At 62.7% G+C, this 21,057-nt stretch overlaps 2 protein-coding genes across 13 annotated transcripts in view; both read right to left on the reverse strand.

The window, feature by feature from the left end:
* Window positions 1-127: 127 nt before the first annotated feature.
* Window positions 128-3,673, reverse strand: LOC112912426 (death domain-containing membrane protein NRADD-like). 5 transcript variants are annotated; one of them, XM_025989141.2, is made up of 5 exons: window positions 2,953-3,673; window positions 1,926-2,081; window positions 1,101-1,284; window positions 857-999; window positions 128-759 (listed from the first exon to the last, which is right to left on the reverse strand). In XM_025989141.2, exons 1-5 carry the CDS (start codon window positions 3,635-3,637, stop codon window positions 440-442), a joined length of 1,488 nt encoding a protein of 495 aa, XP_025844926.2. In that variant the 5' UTR covers window positions 3,638-3,673; the 3' UTR covers window positions 128-439. The 5 variants fall into 5 exon arrangements, with proteins under 5 accessions (XP_025844926.2, XP_025844930.2, XP_025844914.2 ...); XM_025989145.2 differs by having other exon boundaries at window positions 3,260-3,409; XM_025989129.2 differs by having other exon boundaries at window positions 2,223-3,341.
* Window positions 3,656-21,057, reverse strand: part of NBEAL2 (neurobeachin like 2) — a 29,434-nt gene continuing 12,032 nt past the window's right edge. For 2 of the 8 annotated variants that reach the window (XM_025984336.2, XM_072721047.1), the window contains exons 10-54: window positions 20,802-20,882; window positions 19,340-19,423; window positions 18,858-18,956; window positions 17,948-18,549; window positions 17,730-17,862; window positions 17,528-17,647; window positions 16,976-17,297; window positions 16,697-16,779; window positions 16,489-16,581; window positions 16,105-16,279; window positions 15,842-15,978; window positions 15,322-15,481; window positions 14,982-15,084; window positions 14,664-14,817; window positions 14,409-14,567; window positions 14,074-14,233; window positions 13,813-13,898; window positions 13,140-13,640; window positions 12,312-12,490; window positions 12,057-12,216; window positions 11,690-11,827; window positions 11,239-11,598; window positions 11,002-11,151; window positions 10,729-10,886; window positions 10,477-10,601; window positions 10,251-10,386; window positions 9,375-9,535; window positions 8,963-9,279; window positions 8,757-8,852; window positions 8,276-8,400; window positions 8,050-8,190; window positions 7,770-7,900; window positions 7,547-7,656; window positions 7,321-7,438; window positions 7,117-7,214; window positions 6,923-7,039; window positions 6,237-6,326; window positions 6,043-6,152; window positions 5,689-5,861; window positions 5,500-5,594; window positions 5,144-5,260; window positions 4,885-5,043; window positions 4,660-4,808; window positions 4,211-4,346; window positions 3,656-4,114 (exon numbers count right to left, since the gene is read on the reverse strand). In XM_025984336.2, coding sequence (XP_025840121.2) covers window positions 4,013-4,114; window positions 4,211-4,346; window positions 4,660-4,808; window positions 4,885-5,043; window positions 5,144-5,260; window positions 5,500-5,594; window positions 5,689-5,861; window positions 6,043-6,152; window positions 6,237-6,326; window positions 6,923-7,039; window positions 7,117-7,214; window positions 7,321-7,438; window positions 7,547-7,656; window positions 7,770-7,900; window positions 8,050-8,190; window positions 8,276-8,400; window positions 8,757-8,852; window positions 8,963-9,279; window positions 9,375-9,535; window positions 10,251-10,386; window positions 10,477-10,601; window positions 10,729-10,886; window positions 11,002-11,151; window positions 11,239-11,598; window positions 11,690-11,827; window positions 12,057-12,216; window positions 12,312-12,490; window positions 13,140-13,640; window positions 13,813-13,898; window positions 14,074-14,233; window positions 14,409-14,567; window positions 14,664-14,817; window positions 14,982-15,084; window positions 15,322-15,481; window positions 15,842-15,978; window positions 16,105-16,279; window positions 16,489-16,581; window positions 16,697-16,779; window positions 16,976-17,297; window positions 17,528-17,647; window positions 17,730-17,862; window positions 17,948-18,549; window positions 18,858-18,956; window positions 19,340-19,423; window positions 20,802-20,882 — 7,203 coding nt within the window. In that variant the 3' untranslated portion in view covers window positions 3,656-4,012. Of the gene's footprint in view, window positions 4,115-4,210; window positions 4,347-4,659; window positions 4,809-4,884; window positions 5,044-5,143; window positions 5,261-5,499; window positions 5,595-5,688; window positions 5,862-6,027; window positions 6,153-6,236; window positions 6,327-6,922; window positions 7,040-7,116; window positions 7,215-7,320; window positions 7,439-7,516; window positions 7,657-7,769; window positions 7,901-8,049; window positions 8,191-8,275; window positions 8,401-8,756; window positions 8,853-8,962; window positions 9,280-9,374; window positions 9,536-10,250; window positions 10,387-10,476; window positions 10,602-10,728; window positions 10,887-11,001; window positions 11,152-11,238; window positions 11,599-11,689; window positions 11,828-12,056; window positions 12,217-12,311; window positions 12,491-13,139; window positions 13,641-13,812; window positions 13,899-14,073; window positions 14,234-14,408; window positions 14,568-14,663; window positions 14,818-14,981; window positions 15,085-15,321; window positions 15,482-15,841; window positions 15,979-16,104; window positions 16,280-16,488; window positions 16,582-16,696; window positions 16,780-16,975; window positions 17,298-17,527; window positions 17,648-17,729; window positions 17,863-17,947; window positions 18,550-18,857; window positions 18,957-19,339; window positions 19,424-20,801; window positions 20,883-21,057 lie in introns of those variants that run through there. The other 6 variants (XM_072721050.1, XM_072721051.1, XM_072721046.1 and 3 more) reach the window with 5 other exon arrangements.

Raw genomic sequence — 21,057 nt, forward strand, 5'->3', positions numbered from 1 at the left:
GTCTTCTACAGGAGTATCTGCTTCCAGCTCCTGTGCTCCTCCCGCATCCCAGAGACCCTCCTTTTTCTGGGCCTCTGCCTCATGGCCACCCAACTGTCCCACAGGCCCAAGGAGTCAGAGGCAGCACAGTAGTCCAAAGTTGCCTTTAATATGAGATACAAAAGTAGAAAAACCAGTTGACGCTAGATAAGGGAGGTGTAGTGGGGAGGGGGAAGGCAGGACCACGTCTTACTGCTAAGTCCCTCCCCATGTCCTGGTCGCTGTCCTGGAGGAAGGTAGGGCAAGGGGAGGTGAGCGGTGGCTGGACCTTCTGTGTTCCCTCCAAACAGAGCAGGCTGAGGCCACCAGTGCCAGGAAGCTCATGAAAGGGAAAGCACATGTGGCTGTGGGGAGAGCACCAGAGCAGGTTCCCTGAGAGGCCTGGCCGTGGTGGCGTCACTCACACCACAGAGCAGCCCTCAGCCGGGGGACCCAGGACCCGGAGCACATCTTCACGGCCCATGGCAGCCAGGGTGTCCTCTAGCACCCTCAGGGTGGCACCACTGCCTTCTTTGACAGCCCAGTCCCTGAGCAGGGTGTGGGCTGGCAGCTGGCCCCGGGCTATGACCTCCACAGCATCAGCCGGGTAGCCGAGGCGGCCTGCTAGGCCCTGCCAGCCCTTGTCAGCTTCGCCCGATGCTTCCAGGAGCCGCTCCACTTCCTCTTGCTGCGGCCGAGGGAGGTGAAGGTAAAGCCGGCAGCCAAATTCAGGATGTGACCCTGGGGTGGGAGACGTGGGGGACGCGAGAGGGTCAGGTGGGCTGGGTGGTATGGCTGAGCTGGGTCTCAAAGTCTGTAGATGGGGAAAGAGGCTCACCCTGGCTGGGGGCACAGGGCTCCCGACCGCTAGGATTGTCCAGGAAGACAATGCTGTCCCCATGCCTCTGGTCCCTGTTGAGGTCCCCCAGCTCTGCAGTCCGAGCTTTGGCCAGCTGCTGTCTTTGTTTATGTGAGCGCCAGCTGTGGGGAGCAGGGGGGACCCGCCAACCTGTTCCAGCCTTCACTGAGACACAGTGCAGATGGGGAGGGGTGTGCTATGGGGCAGTGCCCAGAGTACCTACCACTTGAAGGCCACGTAGGCGAGCAGGCCGAGGACCACGGTGGCCAGGAGGGCACAGTAGACGGGGATAATGTTGCCTGAGGCCCCTGGAGGCTCAGGGGGGAATGGAGAGGAGGTATTGGGAGCCAGAGCTCCCCCTACCCACACCCCTTCCCCATCCCTGTCCTGCATCCTCCGTGTCTTATCTGTAGAAGAAAGGACAAAGAGGATCAAGAGCAAGGAATCAAGGCCAGGTCCCTGAGTAGGGACTGGCTTAGGCTTTGCTGCCAAAAATGTTTGAAACAACAGTCCCTACTTCGTGGAATCAAACACTCACACCACGGCATCCAGATTGGCTCGTTATCCCAGGCTCATCTCCCACAGCCTCCTCTCTGCTCACCAGTCTTGGACACCTAGCCCTTCCCGGGGGGACCCTCCTCCTGGGTTTTCAGACATCTGCACTTGCAGTTCTAACTTCTCCAACTGGCAGGTATCCCCTATTCTGGGAAGCCCTCCTTGATCTCTCCCATTTCTGGCTCCTGCTGTACCTTCTCTATTGGAGCATTAAACCATGCATCCTGTCTCTCTCAGCAATCTGGACTAGAAGAGCAAACTGATACATACTGGTCCCCACGGGGGCCTCTGCACATGAGGCCTTTTAAATTTTTGCAAAATAAAGTTGAGCTAGGAGGCAAGTAAACGCTGCTGTTCACTTCTGCTGGGAGGCCAGGAAATTACAATCCCGTGCAGGCAGGGCATAGGGTCCAAGGACTCCAGAGTTTGTGACTGGACCTGTGTCATATCCCCACCCACCCAGTTCCCAAAATGTGGATCAGAAGGTACTTACCCACATGGACTGTGCCTTCTCTGTGGCTGGAGTTGTGAAGCATGGCTCTGCTGGCTAGCAGTGCTCCCAGGGACTGCATCTCCTGGAGAAGGGGTTGGAGTGTCATGGCAACACTCAGGCAAGGGGGCTGGGAGACTTCTCTGAGTCCAAAAGTGGCTGTGTGTAGCAAGATGGGGGAAATCCTTCAGGCCAGGTGTTGGGAGTCTGTGTCTCCCCCACCCTCTGCTCCTGGCTCACTCCATCCTGATTCACTCCAGGGCTGGTTATTACCACCCCCCCACCTCCCCATTCACCAACCTGACAGTTTCCTCCTGTGTCAGACGGGGTGGGGTGGACAGAGCCAGCCCCCACAGGCCAAAGCTGGAGGAGCCAGGGTGCAGGAGGAGAGCAGGTTGGAAACCTCAGCAAATCCCTGGTCTGAGTCCAGGGGTGGCATGGGAGGACCAGAGACTCCCATCCCCACCGCCGTCAGAGCCAGGCTGGAGACTTGCCAGTGGGGGCCTCCCCCAGACTTGTCAGCATAAGCTGAGGAACCCAACACCCTAAGCTCCAAAGGCACGGCTCCCCCAAGTGACTGGCCCCACTCCTGCTTCCAGGGCCTGTGTCCAGCCCTCACCTCCTGCTCAGAAACTGCTCAGGAAGGTTCCTTGGTGGGTTCAGCCAGAGCAGAGAGCATAGGGCCCCAGAGGCCCCCTGGTTCTTTTCTCATCTGGGAACTCAGCCTGGAGGCCAGAAACCTCAAGGACAGGACTACTCAGTCCCAGGACCCGTCTGGACCTACAGGCCTGATCCTGCGGGGACTGGCTCCCTAAAGCCGAGTTAAGAGAAACCACATCTGGACTAGAATGGCTCCCGCCAGGAAAAGGCAGGGAGAAGAAACCTGGGGGCAGGCCCTCCGCTCCCAGCTTCCACCACCACATCCGGTCTGGTCTCCAAACTCACTTCCCTGCCCAGTCAGCAAGTGGGTCGGGGTCAGAGGCGGTGGTGGCCCTTCCAGGAGTGAGGCTTGTGCGTCTGTGTCACTTACCACACACGGGGCCCTTCCCGGGCCGGGCCGGCTGGCAGGCGGGTGGGCCTGTGAGCAGCGCCCTAGGCCAGCCAGGCCTGCAGACGTCTGCCCGACCAGCCACCGGGCGGAGCTGCGGGGCGGGTGGGCGGGTGCCCCTACCCCCTACACACACACGCACACGCGCACACACACACACGCACGCACACACACACACGCACGCACACACACACACGCACGCTCGCGGGCCTCGACGCGGGGTCCAGAGAAGCGGCCCTGGGCTCTCTCGGTCCGGGGAGCCCCGGGGCGCGTTCCCAGCCCCTCCTACCCTGCTGGGGCTCCCAGGATCCGCTCGGCCGGCGGGACTCGGGCCCCTGCGCCCCAGGCTGCGATGGGCCGGCCGGGAAGGCGCGGCGCAGGACCGGGCGGGGAGGCGGCCCGAGCGCCCACGGAGGAGCCGCCTAGGCCGGAGCGCGGGGGCGCGGGGCGCGCGGGGGCGCGGGGGGCGCGGTCGCCCGGGGCCCCGCCCCCGCCCCCGCCCCGCCCCGCGCAGGAACGCGCACACGTGCGGAGGCGCAGCCGGGCGCGGCGGGGCTGCGGGCACGGAGGCGCCGCGGACGGGACGCGTGGTCCTGGGGGGCTCCCGGGCCGGGGTACGGGGCCCAGGACGGCGGCCTGGGCAGGCGGAGGCGCCGCGCGCACGCATACTCGGAGGCGAAGCAGCTACAAAACTAGGCCAGGTTTATTGCCGAGAGCGGGGGAGCGGGGGGCCGCCTTTAGAGATTAAGGCCACGGCCCGGCCCCCGGGCTCCGCCGGGACGCGGGGTTTGGGAGCCTGGGCTCCCGCCCCGCGCTGTGCAAAAAGTGCTGTGCGGCCGCTCCGGCCGGGGCCGGACTCCGGGCGGCCCCTCTGCCGGCGAGGGGCGGGACTTCCGGGAGCGAGCCGCCCGCCAATCCCTGAGCTGGGCGGGGGTGGGGTCCCGCCCACCCCCGGAGCCGGGCCGCGCGGCCGCCGCGCGGGCGGCGCCCCCGACTCCCGCCGGCTCCCGGGGCGGGGCCTGCGCGGCGGGCGGGGCAGCTGTCAGCGCGCCTCTCCCGGGTTGTACTCCGTCTCCCCCGAGGACACCTGCGAGATGCGCCTGGAGGACCGCCACAGCTTCCGCGCGAACTGGCTGCTGCGCGCCTGGGGGAGCGGAGGAGGGAGGAGTAGGACTGCGGGGGGCGGGGCCGGGGCCAGGACCGCCCGCCCCGCCCCGCCCCGCCCCGCGCTCAGCCTCACCTCCGAGGGCTGCCCCGCGCCCACGACAATCAGCTTGCCGTCCTCCAGGCCCACGAGCACGTGGCTGCGCTCCTTGGTCACAGCCACGCTGCGGATGGGCACCTTCATGGGAAGGGGGGGCGCCGCCGGGAGCAGTCTGCAGGGAGGGAGGGAGAGACCCGAGCTGTCAACTGCAGGGCAGCTTTGTGTCTTCATCCTCTGTCCGCTCAACGCTCCACGGACGGATCTCCCACAGGTGTGTGGCTAAGGGGGGCCCGGGGCGAGACCAACCCACTGGGGGGCAGGAGACAGGCCCTGAAGAATGTGCCATGGACGTGTTTGGGGATTATGAGTAGGTCCCCCATGGGAGGGGGGTCGGTAGACGGGTCTAAGTGGGGAGTACCTCTTGTTATCCTCCGCCAATGCCCATCACCTTGAAGGTCCATGAACTCATAAATAGTGTCACTCACTTGTTCAGGTGGAGGATGTGCAGGGCACACTGGGCTGTGCCCAGCAGAACAAAGTCCTCTGTCACCGCCAGGGCTGTGGGCTGCTCTACCAGGGGCAGTGAAGCCCGTAACTTCCCATTCACGGAGTACAGGTGCAAGGAGTAGGTGACCTGGAAGAAGCAAGAGGGGTCAGCAGGGACAGAATCCCAGCTACTCCTTTCTCGGCTGAGCACCCTTCTTCCGTACCTGAGCCCCCACACGCTCCCGCGCCGAGCTCTGTACCACAATATGGCCCTCAGACCCCAGCGCCAGATGGAACACGGGTCCGGGTAATGTGGCCCCCGGGGGCCGTAGTGCTGCCACAAATTGGCCACGGCGTACAGTGTGGATGATCACAGTTCCATCCTGTAAGAAGGCAGCTTAGGGTACTGGGCAGGGGTCTTCAATCTCCAGGGACATTGTCTGGCAAACTGGGCCTCCCCTGGGCACAGACACGCACACACACCTCAGATCCCGATACAGCCATGTCGAGTTCAGTGTTGATGGCCACACAGCTTACTGCAGCCTCATGCCCATAGAGGACCTGCACAGGCTTTGACGCCAGTCCCACAGAGAGGCCACCCTGTGGGGAGCCAGGGTTGGCTTAGGACTGGGGACATCTCACTACCCTGGCCCCCGAGTGAAGAGGCTAAGGCTCAAGAAAGTGATGGTCTTATCCAAAGCCAGAGAACTGGAGGGTCATGGAGACCCGGGCTTGCTCACGGTGGCAAGAGAAGGGCAGGACTGACAGTCAGCTGAGGGGCAGGTGGGCTGCAGGTCTGGACTGTGGGGGCCCCACGGGGCTGCCCATCCAGCACACACCTCCTGCAGGAGCCGCCACACCATGCACGTGGTGTCCCGGGAGCCTGAGATGAGGTAGATGCCACAGGTGTCCAGTGCAAGGCAGGTCACCACGTCTGCACGGGGAGGGTACAAACGGAACAGAGGAGTCACACCCTCCCTGGCCAGCTACCCCTGCCTGCACCACCCCAGCTCCAAGGCCATGCATACCAAGGTGACGGTTGAGTTGCTTCAACAGCTTGCCCCGGGGCAGTGCAGTCACTCGCAGGCTGCCATCCCAGTGGCCGCCACTGAACAGCAGCTTTGCATCGGGGGCCACTGCCAGGGCTTGCCCACTCACGCCACTGTCCGGCACCCACGGGCCACTCAGCAGTCGTTGCATCCTGTCCCGATGAGGGGGATGACAGGTGGGGTGAGGCCAGGCCAACACAGAAGACCCAGGCCCTCAGAGACCTTGGCCAGACCCTTCAGCCAGCCCCCACCTTGACTAGGTGTGTGTGGGGGGGAACAGCTCAGGATACAAGGTATTTAGAGCCCACCCCTGCCCACCTCCCTCTCTCCTACTTGGGGTTGCCTATGGTGGGGTCTTTGTTGAAGCTGAAGTAGTTGTTTATGTTACGGTCATAGGGCAACCAGTTGTGGATGCCCAGCAGCCCACTGGCACTCACAGTCACCTGTGGGCAAGAGGGGACAGAAGTGGGTGTGAGGCAGAGTCAGAGAGGGGTGGAGCTGGGGTGGGCGCTGCCCCGAGCACTTACCAACAGATCTGAGGAGCCCTGGATGGTGAAAGAGTGGGACTGCCGGTGGGGGACCACGGCCAGCACCAGGGGCACGCCGTCACTGATGACCTGCAGAGGAGAGTACGGGGCCGGCTGTGCCCGAGTGGTTGGCCAGGAACCCCACACCCCTACCCATAACCGGGGCACCATTCTTTCTTCTCCTCTCAGCCCCCAGTGCTGGCAGACTAGGTGTCAGAGGGCAGAGGTCCCTCTGCCAAACAGGAGGGCATCTCAGAAAGTGAGGGAGTGAGAAGCTGGGATGGACAAGGCAGGTCTCAGAGTCTCACGCTTGGGCTCAACTTGGTCTTCCCATCCTCTTACTTTATGTCCCCCATTTGCTGGCAGGAGGGGAAGAGAAGCTAAAAATGTCAGGCCCAGGGGCCTTCTCATGTGAACAGAAACATGAGGAACATCACCCAAGGCCAGACTGCCTGCCTTCTGGTCTCCCTAAGGCTTCCAGAGGCGGTCAGGGGAGTCGACAACGCGTCCTGGCCTCTTCAAAGAAGGAACCCTACTCCTGCTCCCATATTCCTTTCCCTTTACCTCTTTTCAAAGACATCTAACATCAGTGACCTTGATTTAGGTTTTCCATATGCCCTAAGAGGTTGGTAGGACTCGAGCTGAACCCCTCTCAGAGTAGGAAATGAAGCCCTGCCTCCCCTCACCTCTGCAAAGAAGGCCTTGAGCTGGTCCAGGTGTTGGAAGATGCTAGGCGAGTTAGTGTCCAGACGTGCAAGGCGTTGGGCTGCTTCCTCGGCTGACAACCGAGCTGGATGTGGCTCCTGTGGACAAGTGGCCGGTCAGCACCATGGTATGGGCATCCCTGACCGTGATCCCCCAAGCCCCAAGGTGGCCTTGCCTTTAGCAGCTGACAGGGAGTCTGCCCAAAATTACTGATGATGCCCTCCAGAGCCTTCCGTTCCCGCTCATCCACCACGTGGTCCAGGTCCACGGCCCCTGGGCAGGCAAACAGGGCAGTCAGGACTCCCTCTGCACCTTCCGCTCCCAGCCCCCCCCCTCCCGCTGCACCCCGGCCCCCGAGTGAGTCCAGGCCACTGCCCACCCTCATAGGTGCAGTAATAGAAGACGTTGAGGGCTTCTTCCGCGGCTGGGCCCCGCTGCTTGTAGCCAAAGATGAGGTCAATCCACTCATGCAGGTGGGCAGACACATACTCTGACTCCTAGGGGTGGGGAGGGGCCAGTCAGTCCAGAGACAGCTGACCCCCCCACCCCACCCCTGCCCCTCAAGCCTGGGGCACCTGTCCGCCTGTCTGTGCTCATCTCCTCACCAGAGCCTGGCGGTGCTGCTGGATGAAGTCCTCAGGAGAGCTGGCCCACGGAGGCAGCACCACGTCGCCCACCTTCTCGTTGGTCAGCTGGAGGCAACCCAGGTCGAAGCCTGGCACAGAGGACTGGGTCAGCTGTCTCCCTGTGCCATCTTCACGTGCTCCCTGGCCACCCCCAGCCTGTGCGCTCTGTCCCCAGGCCTCCCAGCCCCATGCCAGCCCTCACCGTTCTGGTTTTCCAGGAAGTCGGGGAAGTAGAAGAACTCTGGGATGAGCTCCTTCACATCAGCAGGGCTCTCCAGGCGGGCCTGCCAGGCTGCTGCCACTGAGTGGAACTGCCGGTCGGAGCAGTCAAAGCTGCAGGAGGGGCACAGGCCAAAGTGAGGTGGGGAGAATGAAGTCAAGGAAGGAGAGCTGTAGCTGGGGGAAAGAAGGGAACCTCCCCCCATCATCTGCAGCAGCCCACCCCCACCCTTGCCATCTGCCAGCCCCGCCCTGGGCCGCACCGGCCACTCTGCAGCTGGACATGCAGGGAGGTGAAGGGTTCCACGCGGATGAGGTAGTGCATCACGCCTGCGGCGTTGGAATAGTGGGTGCCATAGTGGAACTTGTCGATGGTGCCCGCTGGGTCCTCGAAGCTCTCGTACCTGGAGCCACAGTTAGAGGGGAGTCAGCAGGAGCCCTGCCCTCACCCATCCCGACCCTCAAGCCCGACCTTGCCCACATGCTCACTTCTCCCTCACGAGTTGGGCATGCTTGGGATTCACCACACCGATGGGCTTGGACAGGTCGCGGAAGACGGCCGGGTTGCTGAGGTCCAAAGTTGGGGACACGTAGTCCTGCAGGACCCAGGGGAACTGGCCACCCACCCGTGAAGGAGCTGCATGAGGGTCCTGATGGCCTACCTGCCCAGCCTGCCCTGCCGTCACCCTCAGGAAGATGGGCAGAGCCGAGGGCAAGGGGGGGGTAGGGGGGCAAGGTGCACCACTTGGAGGGACCCAGGGAAGCAGGCCAGAACAAGATTCCCTTCAGGGAGAACAGAGGCCAGCGGGGTATGTTGGGTGCGGGGAGAGGCGGGAGCAGAGGCCAGATGTCAGGCAGCACCCGCCCAGGGCCAGGCTCAGGGCTTGGCCCACCATCAGCGCCTACACTGGAGTGAAGCAGGGTTGGCAGACCAGAGGGGCAGGGGTGGAGATAAGGAGTGGCTCCTCACCACAGGGTACTGAGACAGGTCATTGTAGGTCCGCCCCGCAATGGTGTTGAGTTGCATCAAGTACTCGAAGTTGGAAATCTCACGCTGTACCCATTTCTGGGGGGCAGGGGCAGGCAAGAGGTGAGTCAGCTGGACTGTCCAGCACTCCTCCCAACCACAGGACCCTGGCCTTGCCCCCCTGCCTCCTCACACTCGAGGTCTCTCACCTGGGTGAGGCCGGAGGCACGCAGCATCTCCTGGGGGGAGCGGCTGCTTAGGTAGCCTTGGGCCGGGGGTCGTAGGCGCAGGAGCAATGAATACATCTGGTTCCGTACCTGGGTGTGGGGTGGGATGGGGTAGGGTTGGGGCCTGGGTGCCTGGCAAGGAGACGAGGCTGCGGCCCCGCCCACCTTGCACGGGAAGTTGAGGAAGTAGTTGGCTTGATCAATGAAGAAGAGCTCGAGTGCTGAGCGGCGCAGGTTGAAGCGGCGCAGGTGGACCTCTCGCAGCTGCGTGAGTGGGCGCCGGAAGTCGTGGCCGATGCCTGTGCAGATGGACATGGGTGCAGCACTCACTCACCCTGGCCCCACCAGGCCCCAGCCATCCCCTGCTGTCCTAACCAGCTCTAGTAGGACGCACCCTCCTCCGTTTCCACGCGCTCAGCGCTGCCATCATAGAAGTACACGTGCTGTGTGGTGATCTCCAGCAGCCCTGGGATCACAGCCACCACCGTGACCAGCTGACACTCGGCTGAAAGCACCAGCTTCTCATGTTGCTCGTCCAGTTCCACTGCCTGCATCCTGGGGGCCACACCCACTTCAGGCTCAAGGCTCTCGGACCCCCTTCTGGATAAGCCCGAGACCACACTCCAAGTGCCACCAGGTCATGGGGGTACATTCTCTCATGCTTCGCAGAAGAGAGGAACTGTCCAGGGTCCCAGTCCCCACTGACCCCAGTCCCCACCCCAAAACTGGGCCTCTGAATATCTTGCCAGGACACCAGCTCCTAACCCTGGCATCCCTCATTCAGCCCCTGCCCACTCCCTTGGGGCCCTGTGTTGATCTGGTTTGTGTTTCTCAGTCCTGGCCTGGGGTGCCTAGTGATCAAAGAGCCACTGCCACTTCTGCTAGACAGCTCTCCTCACCCCCACCCCCCACATCCCACCTGATTTTGGACAGTCCCTTCATGGTGGTTTTTTTTGTTTTGTTTTAAAGATTTTATTTATTTATTCATGAGAGACACAGAGAGATAGAGATATAGGCAGAGGGAGAAGCAGGCTCCCTATGGGGAGCCCGATGCGGGACTCGTTCCCAGGACTCCGGGATTACCACCTGAACTGGAGGCAGATGCTCAACCACTGAGCCACCCAGGGCTCCCCCCTTCAGGGTGTTTACCCCTGTCCCAGGAAAGGAAGCGACTCGGGAGTCAATCCCACAGTTGGCACGTGTCCGCTGGAGTAGGCCCCCTGCTCCCCGCTCCCCACTCTCCTGGTTGCACTCTCCCAGCCCCACTCACGCTTTCTCCAGCGCAGCCAGCTCTTCCTCGCTCAGCTGGTCTTCCTGCAGCTCCTCGGGTAGAGTGCTGACTTTGGCCTCCTTGGTCACCGCTAGAGGCAGCGAGGCCTCCTCTGTAGGTGTCAGGGGGCCCTCACCTGCAGTGCGCCCAAGGGTGCTCAGTCAGAGCTGGGCAGAGCACGGCTGACGAGGTTGGGCAAGATCCAGCTCAGGGCACCCTTTCTCACCCAGGTTGTCCCGCAGAGCGCTGGCTTCCAGGTGCGGGTTGAAGTGGTGGTTGGGCACTAGCTTCAGACGCATGCGTGAGTACGTCTCGGCGCTGGACAGCTTCCAGCGCGGAACAGGTGGGTCCCTGCAGGTGCGTCCAGGAGGGTGGTCACGGGTGGGCAGGGCAGTCTGTGAAGTCCCCATCCCTCCCGGGCATCACCCCAGGTGCAGCCCCTCCCAGGCCCCGCCCCAGGCGTCCTCGGCGCCCCCACCTCAGGGCCCAGGCCCCACAGGGGCTGGAGAGCTGCCGCCACAGCGCCCCCCAGTGCAGCAGGGCGGTGGACTGCTGAGCTGCCTGCTGCTTCACCGCCGCCCCGTAGCGCAGCCCTTCCAGGCGCACCCGCCTCTGCGCGGGTTCCAGCACCAGCTCCTGGGGGTGGCGGACGGAGGAATGGGGTCAGTCCTGCCGGTGGCTTCCCGACCCACCAGCCGTCCTCTGGGCGCAGGAGTGGGGCGGCTCCCCATCCTGGCCGCAGGCTGCCCACCTGGAAGGCCCGGCGACCCTGTGTCCGCTCCCGCTGGCGCCGCTGTCCACTACTCATGAGTGTGTCGTAGCAGGCATTCCAGAAGCCCGACATGAGGTCGTGGCTCTTTGCGTACGTGTCCATCTCGAACTGTGACATGGTAGGTTGTACCTGCAGGATTGGGCAGGGAGAGGAGATCAGCGCTTGGTGCCGGGGGCTGGTCCCCATGTCTCTTCCCGCGCCGCCACCTCCAGGCACCTGCTTGTCAATGAAGTGGCGCCATTCAGGTGTGGCACAAAAGGCCTGGAAGTCCTCAAAGAAGGTGGGGCTACCGTTGGTGGGTGGCAGGGAAGGCAGTCCCCACTGGAGCCCCAGCGGCCCATAGGCACGGTCCAGCAGCGTCCGCACCAGAGGTACCAGCCACGAGCAGCGTTCAGTGGCAGCAGCAGCTGCACATGGGGACTCCTTGTCCTCAGTGGTCGTTTTTGAGGGGGAGGTGTTCAGCGCCCGCGCCAGGGCCGCTTCCAGCTTAGACAGCACATAGCAGGCCTCTTCCCGCCGCATGGGCACCGTGGTCTGCAGCAGTGAGTGCAGCTTCACATAGGCCTGGGCGTGCAGCTGTGGGCAGCAGGGGGTGTGAGTGGCACCTAGCCACTTCCCAGGCTCCCCGCACCTGCCACTGTGGTACCCCAACCCACCTGGTGCTCACCTGTGGGTCCTCCAGCAGGATGTAGCCAAGTACTAGGCGCAGGCCAATCTGTGCCATCTCTCGGAGATCCGCTGTGCCATTGGCCAGGTGAGGCCAGGCTCCCAGGCGGTCAAGCAGGCTGCACACTCCTTCAAAGAGCTACAGCCCAACATATTCCAAGCAGCCATCATCAGAGGAAGCCAGAAGCCCATGGGGAGGGAGCAAGGTAAGGTTTAGTCTGGGGGCCAGGTGGGGTTTGCACACACAGACACCATGCTGATGCACCCAGGAATGTGCCTGTGCACTCCTCCACCTCCCACACCAGATGCCTGCGGGCTCACGTGAACACGCGGACTCGTGTGGCTCACAGGCCTCTGAGCTGCCGCACCTTCTCACTCCACAGCTCCTGGTTACCATGGCCCTCTGCGCACAGGAAGTCCTGCAGCAGGCGCAGCAGCCAAAGCGCCTGCTGGGTGAGGCTGGCCAGGACCCCAACGGGGGCCTCTTTGATGTCGGTCAGGGCCGATTCAAGCATCATCTCCAGGAGGCTGGGGAGGGGCGAGAGACTCAGGTGTCTGCCCGACTGCCTTCTTTGCCCGCAGGCTCCTCAGGGAACCCTCACTCCCCCGAGTGGCCTCCTTACCTGCGCTTGATGCAGTCCGGTGGCCGCACAAGCGTAGCAGAGGCCCCCAGCTGGGTGAGCACCGAGAACACCTGGCCGCGCTCCCGCCAGGCGGCCTCATCACTGCCTTCCACACCACGCCATGTCACCGAGAACAGCACGTTGGTGAGCAGGTTGCACAATTCCTCCTCAGAGGTTTGCTGTGGGCACAGATGCGAGGTGTGGGGTGGGTGGGGAAGGGAGGGAACTGCTGACTCTCGCGCTCTCCCTGTGGAGCACCCCTTGCCAACCACTACTGGGTGTCCCTACTAGGAGGGACAGCCCTTGGCCAACAGACAGCCTGGGGCCTAGAAAAAAGGTGTAGAGAGGCCTTAGCCACTGCCTGAATTCCAGGGAAAATCCTGAGATTTCAGTGACTCGTCAGAGGAGATGAGGTGGTTCACAAAATCACCCCACGGTTCTCACAGGCCCCATGAATTGTCCTGGAATTCTCTGGAAAATGCCTTAGTATAAGCAGAGATCCCTCCCCCAACCTGGAAACACAAGGCAGATCCCTTAGAGTGATGCTGCCGAGAGACCCTGTAAAGTCTCTGCCCTCCAGGCTCTCTTGAGGACTCTCCAGAGCCTGGCTGGTGTCCTGACCCTGGCCTGACATCATTTGTCCTATTCTAGGACCCCGTCAGGAACACAACTGCCGCTGAGAGCTAGCAGGGGCAGCACCCAGGCCAACTGGGTGAGAGCTAGAGCCGCAATGTCAGTACCCTACCCGTGGAAAGGTCATACTGCGTGCCCTGGGTCCCAGAGGGGTCTCTCAGAACCGCCCAGTGGCACAGGGAGGACTCGTCTCACCTGAGGGTTGCTGGCATTTGAGGCATCATCCCCGCTGGTGGTGGGCTCCGGGAGGCTGCCATCCTCCAGCACATTGGAGAGACTGGAGCTATGGCGGCCGTGGGCAACAGGGAAGGGCCGGGGCCCGTCCAGCGGGGACGGAGTGCCAGGCTGGCTGGCCGGAGTAAGAGTCCCACTGCCACTGCCACCACCCCCGCTGGCAGTGTTGCATGAACCCACGCTGGCCCGTTCCAGGCCCAGGTCAAAGGGTATACAAAACGGGGAGAGAGCATGATAAAAGGTGTCAGGGTCGGGGCTGGGGGTCTCTGAGGGCAAGAAGACATCTGAAGTCTCAGGTGACTCGATGGGTGGCTTGCATAGGGCTGGCTCTGGGGAGAAGGGCAGGGGACTGGCAACTGTGGTGGCCTCCAGGACGTACAGCCGGGTCAGCACATCCTGCCAGCCAGCCTGTCGGGCCAGCAGCCGCACTATGTCTGGCTGTCCATAGATGAGGTGGAAGAGCTGCCGGGCCAGGGCACAGCAAGTCAGGGATTCATCTGGCGGTCTGCCTCCAGACCCCTCACCCCAGGGCCTTTGCAGAGAGGCCTCCAGAGAGCCTTCATCACCAGCAGGTGAAATGAAGCCTCCAGGGTCGAAGCCCCCTTTTCTGCAAGCTTTCACCTCCCAGACTCACCTGGCGACAAACGTCCAGGCGGACGCTGAGGTCAGCTTGGAGGGATAGCTGCACCACGGCCAAGAGATCAGAGAGGTTCATACAATCTGGAAGGGTGGTCAGAGAGGCCCTGAGGAGCTGAGCCCCGAAGGGGACCTTGCTCCCCCTTTGGCTCAGCCCTGGCCCCCCGTGCCGACGCCTTCTCTACATCTGCCTGCTCTGTTTCCTGGACCTATCTTACCCTTCCACCTGGCCTGCCTCCTGGCCCCCACCAGGTTGTACCTGCCCCCAGGAACAGCTTGTAGAGGCCCTGGCAGAGCTGGGGGGAGGCAGCCCCCTCTGGCAGGCAGGCAATGAGACCCTGGAGACTGTACTCTCGCAGCCGAAGCCGCTGACGGCTCCGCTCAGGTAAGCGCTCATTCTGCTGCAGTTTGCGCAGGATCTGGGGGAGGGGGAGGGAGGATCACAGGGGGTTTGTCATCATGAGGAAGGAGTTACTGGAGGAGGGAAGTCACCGCGTAGGTCTGTGGCTCCGAGAGGGACCTGTTTCACCTCCCTGGCCCTTGGGCAGGGGCCCCGGCAGATGGAATGCTAGGGTCAGCACAGGCTGGCTGTACCTTGCAGACTCGGTCGGGCAGCAGGGGCAGTGACCTCGGCTGCACTAGCAGAGCCAGCAAGACCTCCAGGTTCCCTTGCTCCAACAGGAAGATGGCCAGAGACTCCTGTGCTGGTGAGCCCTGCAGCAGTGCCAGTAGCAGGTCCAGAGCACCCACCACCTGGGGACACAGTCTCATTCTGGGCTGGCTGCTCCCCTCAGCGTGGCCACACCCCACCCCTCACCCAAGCCTCACCCTCACCACCCTCCAGCCTACCTGGCCATCATCACCTGCAGCCACCAGAAAGCTAAGCACAACCTGCATGTCATCAGTGGCAGAGCTCCGAACCAGCAACTCCCGCACCAGGCCAAGGAGTGAGGTCTGCACGGTGTGCACATCGTCAGCCGCTAGGGGGTGCTCCCGCTGTGGGCTGAGCCGGTCCCAGCAGGCACAGCCACCCAGGACCAGGAGAAGGCAGGGGAAGGGGGGAAAAGAGCAGGGAGAGTGGCAGGTGAGCTGGGGGACCGAAGCACATTCCCAAGGTCAGAGGCGGCTGTGTGGGCCCCATAGCCTGTCTGCCCCCGCCAGCCTCACCTGTAGTGGGTGCGCAGCGCATCCAGGATGAACTGAACCCCATACTTCTTCCGCAGCTTCTGTCTGTGCTCCCGGACTATGCTAGACATGTACTGGATGTGGCCTGAATGGGCATCATCAGAGGACTCAGGCTACCAGGTATCCCTCTAGGACAGGGCCATGTCCCTGCCAGATCTCCCGGGGGAGGGTTACGTTCCCCCTCAGATGCTCTAGAGTAGATACGTCTCCTCAAATTGCCTGAAGCGGGGTTATCGCTTCTCAGAAACTCTACCCCCCCCCCGCCCCCCGCCCCGCCCCGCCCCTCCCGGTGGCATCCCCTCCTCCGAGTCCCCACACCTACCAAGGCGCACGGCAAAGTCACTGGGGCTCCAGAGGTGGAAATTGAAGAGCAAATGCTGGTAGAGCAGGTACAGGAGGGGCCCACTGCCCTCTGCTGCCACCTGCTCCATCAGCAGCTGGGCAGACATGAGCACGTTCATGTCCATGGCCCAGCTGGGAACCTGGAGTGGAAGGAGCAAGGGTGAGGTGGCAGGCCCGGGCCGCGTGCCACTGAGCCTCCCAGCACCCACCCTGTCCCGCACAGGCGGAGGGATGCGAGCACCCTGCCTGCTCAAAATCCGTCTGCAGCTCCCGGCTGCCTCTGAGGTACAAGCTTCCCAGACTGCTGTGCGGGTCCCCTGCCCCAGTGGGTGCTGGCACTTCCACCAGACCCTGTCGGCCGAACCCTGCCAAGCCTGGCAAGGCCCCGTTCTGACGCCACCACCTCTCCCAGGAGGCTCTCCCTGAGGACGCAGGTTCCCCTTCTCAGTACTCTCACCCAGTCCCCTCGGTCAGACAGGGCAGCACCCAGCCCGCCCTACCTTACGCAGGAGGGCCCCAATGATGGCAGGCCCCTGGCACTGCACCAGGCTCTCCTGGTTCACAGCATGGCCCTGCAGGAAGTTCCGCAGCATCAGCAGAAAGGCAGCCACGGCATTCCTCTCCATGCGCACCTCTACTGGCCACCAGGAAGGGGACAGATGTGTGTCAAGAGCCTGCCAGTGGCAGAGACCTCAAGCACGCCAGCCTTCTTATCATGCCAGGATGCTCTTGCCACCCTAACCCAGGCACCAGGGCTTCTTACCTGAGGACTTGCCTAGTGGGAGAAGCAGGCCCTGGGTATTGTGGCCAGAGGTCAGTTCAGGCCCCACAAGGTCATGTGTCTCGGCTGGACCTGCCTCGGCCTCTTGGGGCTGTGAGGCCACTCGCTCCAGCAGGGGCAACAGGGCAGCCATGCCTCCCACACAAGTCACCACGTCCTAGGGGAAAGGCTAGCTGTATGAGGGAAGCTCCCAGCCATTTCCTGCCCCACTCCACCACAGCAGGCTTTCCCAGCTGGGAAGCTGGGTCCAGCGGAGGTGGCTTCCCCAAAGACCTCCCACGGCATGGTGTGGCTCCCCAGCCCGCCCTGCACACACATGTGCCCATGCTCAGGCTCCCCGCACTCCCTGCCCGTGCACACACACACCTTCACGTCCCAGGTCTCCACCCTGTGGCCCGTCAGGCGGCCATCCAGCCCATGGCCAGGGGACAGGTCCAGGCAGATGTTATTCCTACAGGCCTGGGGGCAGGGGGTGGGCAGGCGCCAAGGGTCAGGTGGAAGGCGAGGCGGCACATGGAGTGTGGGGGCCAAGGGCAAGGTAGCAGGGTCAAGCCGGTTGCCCCCCACCTGATACCTGAGGTGAGTAATGGAGGAGCAGCTTGGTGCTAAGCTCATGCAGCTCACTCTCGGGCTTGAAGGGTGCCACCTCATTGGGCCCTGGGGGGAGGGGTGGGCAGAGGGCTTCAGAGCTGGCTGGGCCTCTGGCCAAACCCCATCCAGAGCCTCCCTCTTCTCTTGCCTGATCAGAGGACATATACCCCCAGGGGTGCCTTCTCCCTCCTAGATCCCTGAGCACTTTATGAGCCACGACTACCCGGGGCTGGGGCAGGGCCCAGTGGGTGGGGGTGCTCACCCAAGGTGAACAGGGCCCGCAGGGCCGCTGGCGGCAGCGCTTCATGGAAGATGACTATGGTCCCTAGCTCCCCCTCCAGGGATGTGGGGCTGCCCCACCGAGTGTCCTGTGTGCCTGCAAGGGTGGAGCTGATGGTGCCCTCCTGCAGGGGGGCCACCAGTCCAGACCCCCAGCCAAGCCCTGCGGTGGCTGGGACTGACTGGGAGCGGGAAAAGGAGGGATGTGCATGAGCCAGGGCAGCAGGGACCGGTGGCGTGGGTGGCCCCGTGGTGGTGGTCGTTGTGCGGTGCCCAGCGGAGCCGATGCAGCAGGAGGAGAAAGGCTGCGGGGCCAGGGTTGGGGAAGTGGTCAAGTCACAGCAAAGCCTGGGGTTCCACCTGCATCCAGGTCCTCACAGAAACCCTCCCCGCCCCACGGCTGCACAGACCCCAGAGGCTGAAGTGAAGGTTGAGGCCTACATGGCAGAGGCGGGGGGAACACTGGGGCTCCAGGCTTCACCCTCTCCAAGATGCCCCAGCTCCCCAAGGCCTCCCCAAACCCTGTGTGGCACACCTCACTGAGAGAGGGGCAGCGAAGGGGCGCCGTCTGGACCAGCTGGCCATCTTTGTAGACGTGGACCAGGTTTTGGCTGAAGGGCCGGCGCCCAGGCACATGGACGATGGCCACACAGTGCTAGAAGAGAAGCCGCAACATCAGGCTGCGGGCCGGCACCTGGCGTCCCCTCCACCCCGGACCGTACAGGAGAGAGGCTCACCCAGGCAGAGTCGGCAAAGGACACTTCAGGCAAGCTCATGGTCAAGTACTCCTTCCGGGTACACACGGCCACCACGAGGGTCCCGGCTGCTGTGAAGAAGGCCTCAAACCCCGAGCCGCTGCTGGTGAAGAAGCTGCGGGCAGGGAAGGCAAAGCCAGTTACGTCTGCTGCCTGCCCACTCGCCCCGCCACGGCGCCCTGCTCCCGGCAGCCACCCACCTGTACAGCTGCTTTCGCTGGAGTGGCCGGGAGGGGGCTGGGGCAGGTGCTGCAGCCACGGGGTGCAGACAGAGCCAGGCATGGAAGGTGAAGCCGGGTCCCGGCCATCGCTGCACGGGGGGCACCATGATACCCGCCATGCTGGGCGTCAGGTCGAAGTAGTGTAGGGCGCGCGCGGGGCCCTGGTGCCGGGCCATGCCCGATAACGCACGAATGATGGCACCAGCATGTCTGGCATTCCCGGCCTCGGCTCCAGCCGGCCCGGCGTCCAGTCCTGCGGGGGGGCGTAGCAGGCAGCGCAGCTCCAGGGGCCGTAGAGACACGCGGCCCAGCGCTTGCAGCAATGCCAACAGCTGCTCCTGGCAGTGGGCCCCCAAGGCTGCCCCCGCGCCGAGTGTCTCCAGCAGGTGGCCCACCAGGCCTGCCTGCACGCACGTGGCTCGGCTGGCAGGGCAGCTGTCACAGAGCCACCGAAGGCGTTGTGCGAGGAAGAGCCGCAGCTCCGCCGTGGGCAGTGCTGGCAGCCACTGCATGAGCATCAGTACCGGCTGCTCGTTGAGGATTGGTGGCGGTGGACATATGCTGTGGTCGCCCTCCACAGCCTGGGGATAGAGAGAACACGACAGCTCCTGGGCAACAGGCATGGGGCAGGCCACCCTGCCAACCGTGGGACTTCCCTGTTTTGGGGCATGTGCCTTCAGCCCAGGAGAGCAACACAAGCTACCCCATGACGGGCCTCCAGCACCACCAAGCCTTAGCTTGGAGGATACAGGACACCTGTGGTCAGGTCACAGGTCGTACTGTGTGATCCCCATGGCCAACAGAGCCCCTATGGCGGAGAGCTCACCTTCCATGGTAACTCGGTCCTGACCGCCCTGGGAACCCTGACCCCACACACCACTGCCCTCACCATGTTGAGTAGCTCCTGTAGCAGCCGGTGTGTGGGGGGACCGTGGCTCTGCAGAACCTCGTGCAGGTGAGGGAAGCCGATGCGCTCTTTAAACACCTCCTGTGCAGGGGTGTGTGGGGAAGAGGGGAACATGCATGTGGGCCCCAGGGCCAACCCACACCCCATGGAAACCCTGGAGGAAGGATCATCTTTCAAGGCTCCCACACCTGGCTCTGCTTCTGGGTCATGGCGCTAGAGAGGGCAAGGGGGCTGAGGATGGATGCGGGGATGAGGGTCCCCCTTGGAAGGCTACAGATCATCCCCAGTCCAGCCCTGACCTAGTATATCCAGCTGACAGCACTGAGCTGCACCCCACAGGGCAAGATGGTCGCTTCCTCAGCTCCCTTGCTCTAACAGCCACCAACCAGAGCAGTTCTGGGGACACGTGGTCAGATTAACCCCACCCCAACACCCCTACCATAGCCAGACTGCGGCGTCCTCACCTTGGCTGAGGGGGAGCCGCTCATGATGCAGGTCAGTACCCTGACCACATGCACTGCAATGGCATCTGTGTCCTGGTCCAATACCTTAGGATGGGGAGGGCCAGTGAGAAGAAGCAGGTACCAGGGTGTCACAGCGGGCAGCCCCCTGCTCCTGGTGTAGGGCCAGGACACGTAGCTGAGCTGGCTGGAGGCCTTGGGAGTGTGGTACCAGGCCTCCTGCTCCTTGTCTGAACTAATGTGACCCTCACTCTGACCCTATGCCAAGCAGCTTGGCAAGACCCACTTTGACAAAGAGGCCAGGGAAGAGACCAGGACCAGGAAGGGCCTCCCTGGGACAGATCAACAGGGGATTCTCTCACCATACCCCTTTGTCCCCCACTGTCTGGTAGGCTTGCAGGCCTCTGTCCCCACCCATTCCCCCCCATGCTAGACACACATGTGCAGGCAGGCAGGCAGGCAAGTGCTCCATCACCCATGATTGACAAGGGGGTGGGAAATGTGAGGATGATCAATCACAGGATGTGAGAACCAGAAGAACCTTCGAGACCTTTGGGTCCTACCCTGCCCCTTGCCCCGAGATCCAGGTGGGGACACTGAAGCCCACCTTGGCTGACATCTAGAAACATGCTGCTCACTTGCCCTACCCCACCTCTGAGGGTTGAGGGATCAGGAGGGCTTAGAGAATTTTCCAGGCTGCTAGGGTGCATTTTGGCTCCATGGGGCCTGACTCCCCAAGTGACTTCATACCACCTTCTTCCGGGCCTTAATTTCATATCTGTAAAAACCAGGGGTCTCACCTGCCCTTGCCTGTTTTGTAGACAAATAGATATGTAGGCTCTCAGAAAAGACAAGTGCAATAGCCACAGAAAGGCTGCCTCATGAAGACAAAGCTGGGGGCCTCTGGAGGTTGGGGCCCAGGGGTTAAGCCAACAGGGAGAGGGTTCTCCATGCAGAGCCCCCAAATGACAGCTGGCAGTCTCTTACAGCTCCCTTGGAAGGTGAGGCAGAGAGAGCATCATAAGGGGATGAAGGACTCCCAGTGACCTACCTAAGGGAAGTACAAGGATCCATGGAAAGAAGTGGCCCCGTGTGGGGGACTTCCTTATCTGTGAGGGGCCACAGCCAAGTCCCATAGTATCTGGGCTTCAGTTCCCCTTTTGGGACTGGGGGCAGGTGGTTGAGTTTCGAAGGTTCCTTCCAGCTTGGCCAAGCCAAACCCTAGCTCCCAATACTAATACTAAGTAGGGCACAGATCACTGCTACCCGTTCCCTAGGATAAGGGTCTAGAAGGTGGACGACACAGCATGGGGGACCCAGCCCCATCACTACCAGGCCACAGCAGGCCTTATGCATGTATCAGCTCCTTCCCCCTGCAGAGGCAGGAAAGGGCTCAAAGAGGGAGGCAAAGGTGGTGGGTGCCCAGGGAGGCGAGTGCCTGAGCAGGTCAGCCCCAAGGTGGTACCTTCTGGACATCGGGCTCGGTCAGTAACCGGGTAGCCAGGTCACTGTCCCCCTCAGGGGGCGCCCGGGCCTGCAGGTACAGCTGTGGGGAAGGGGGAGGGCACAAGGTAGAGGAGGCAGAGGAGAGAGAGAAGAGGAGGAAGATGGGGAGAGGGATGGGGTTAGAGCAGGACCAGGGGCAGCAGCTAGGGCTCTGCCCCCGAGGGAAGGCTATGTTTGCCGTGACACCCAGGCAGAGAGCTGGGCCAGGCACCAAG

Source organism: Vulpes vulpes, chromosome 9, assembly GCF_048418805.1.
Source record: "Vulpes vulpes isolate BD-2025 chromosome 9, VulVul3, whole genome shotgun sequence".
NCBI lineage: Eukaryota > Metazoa > Chordata > Mammalia > Carnivora > Canidae > Vulpes > Vulpes vulpes.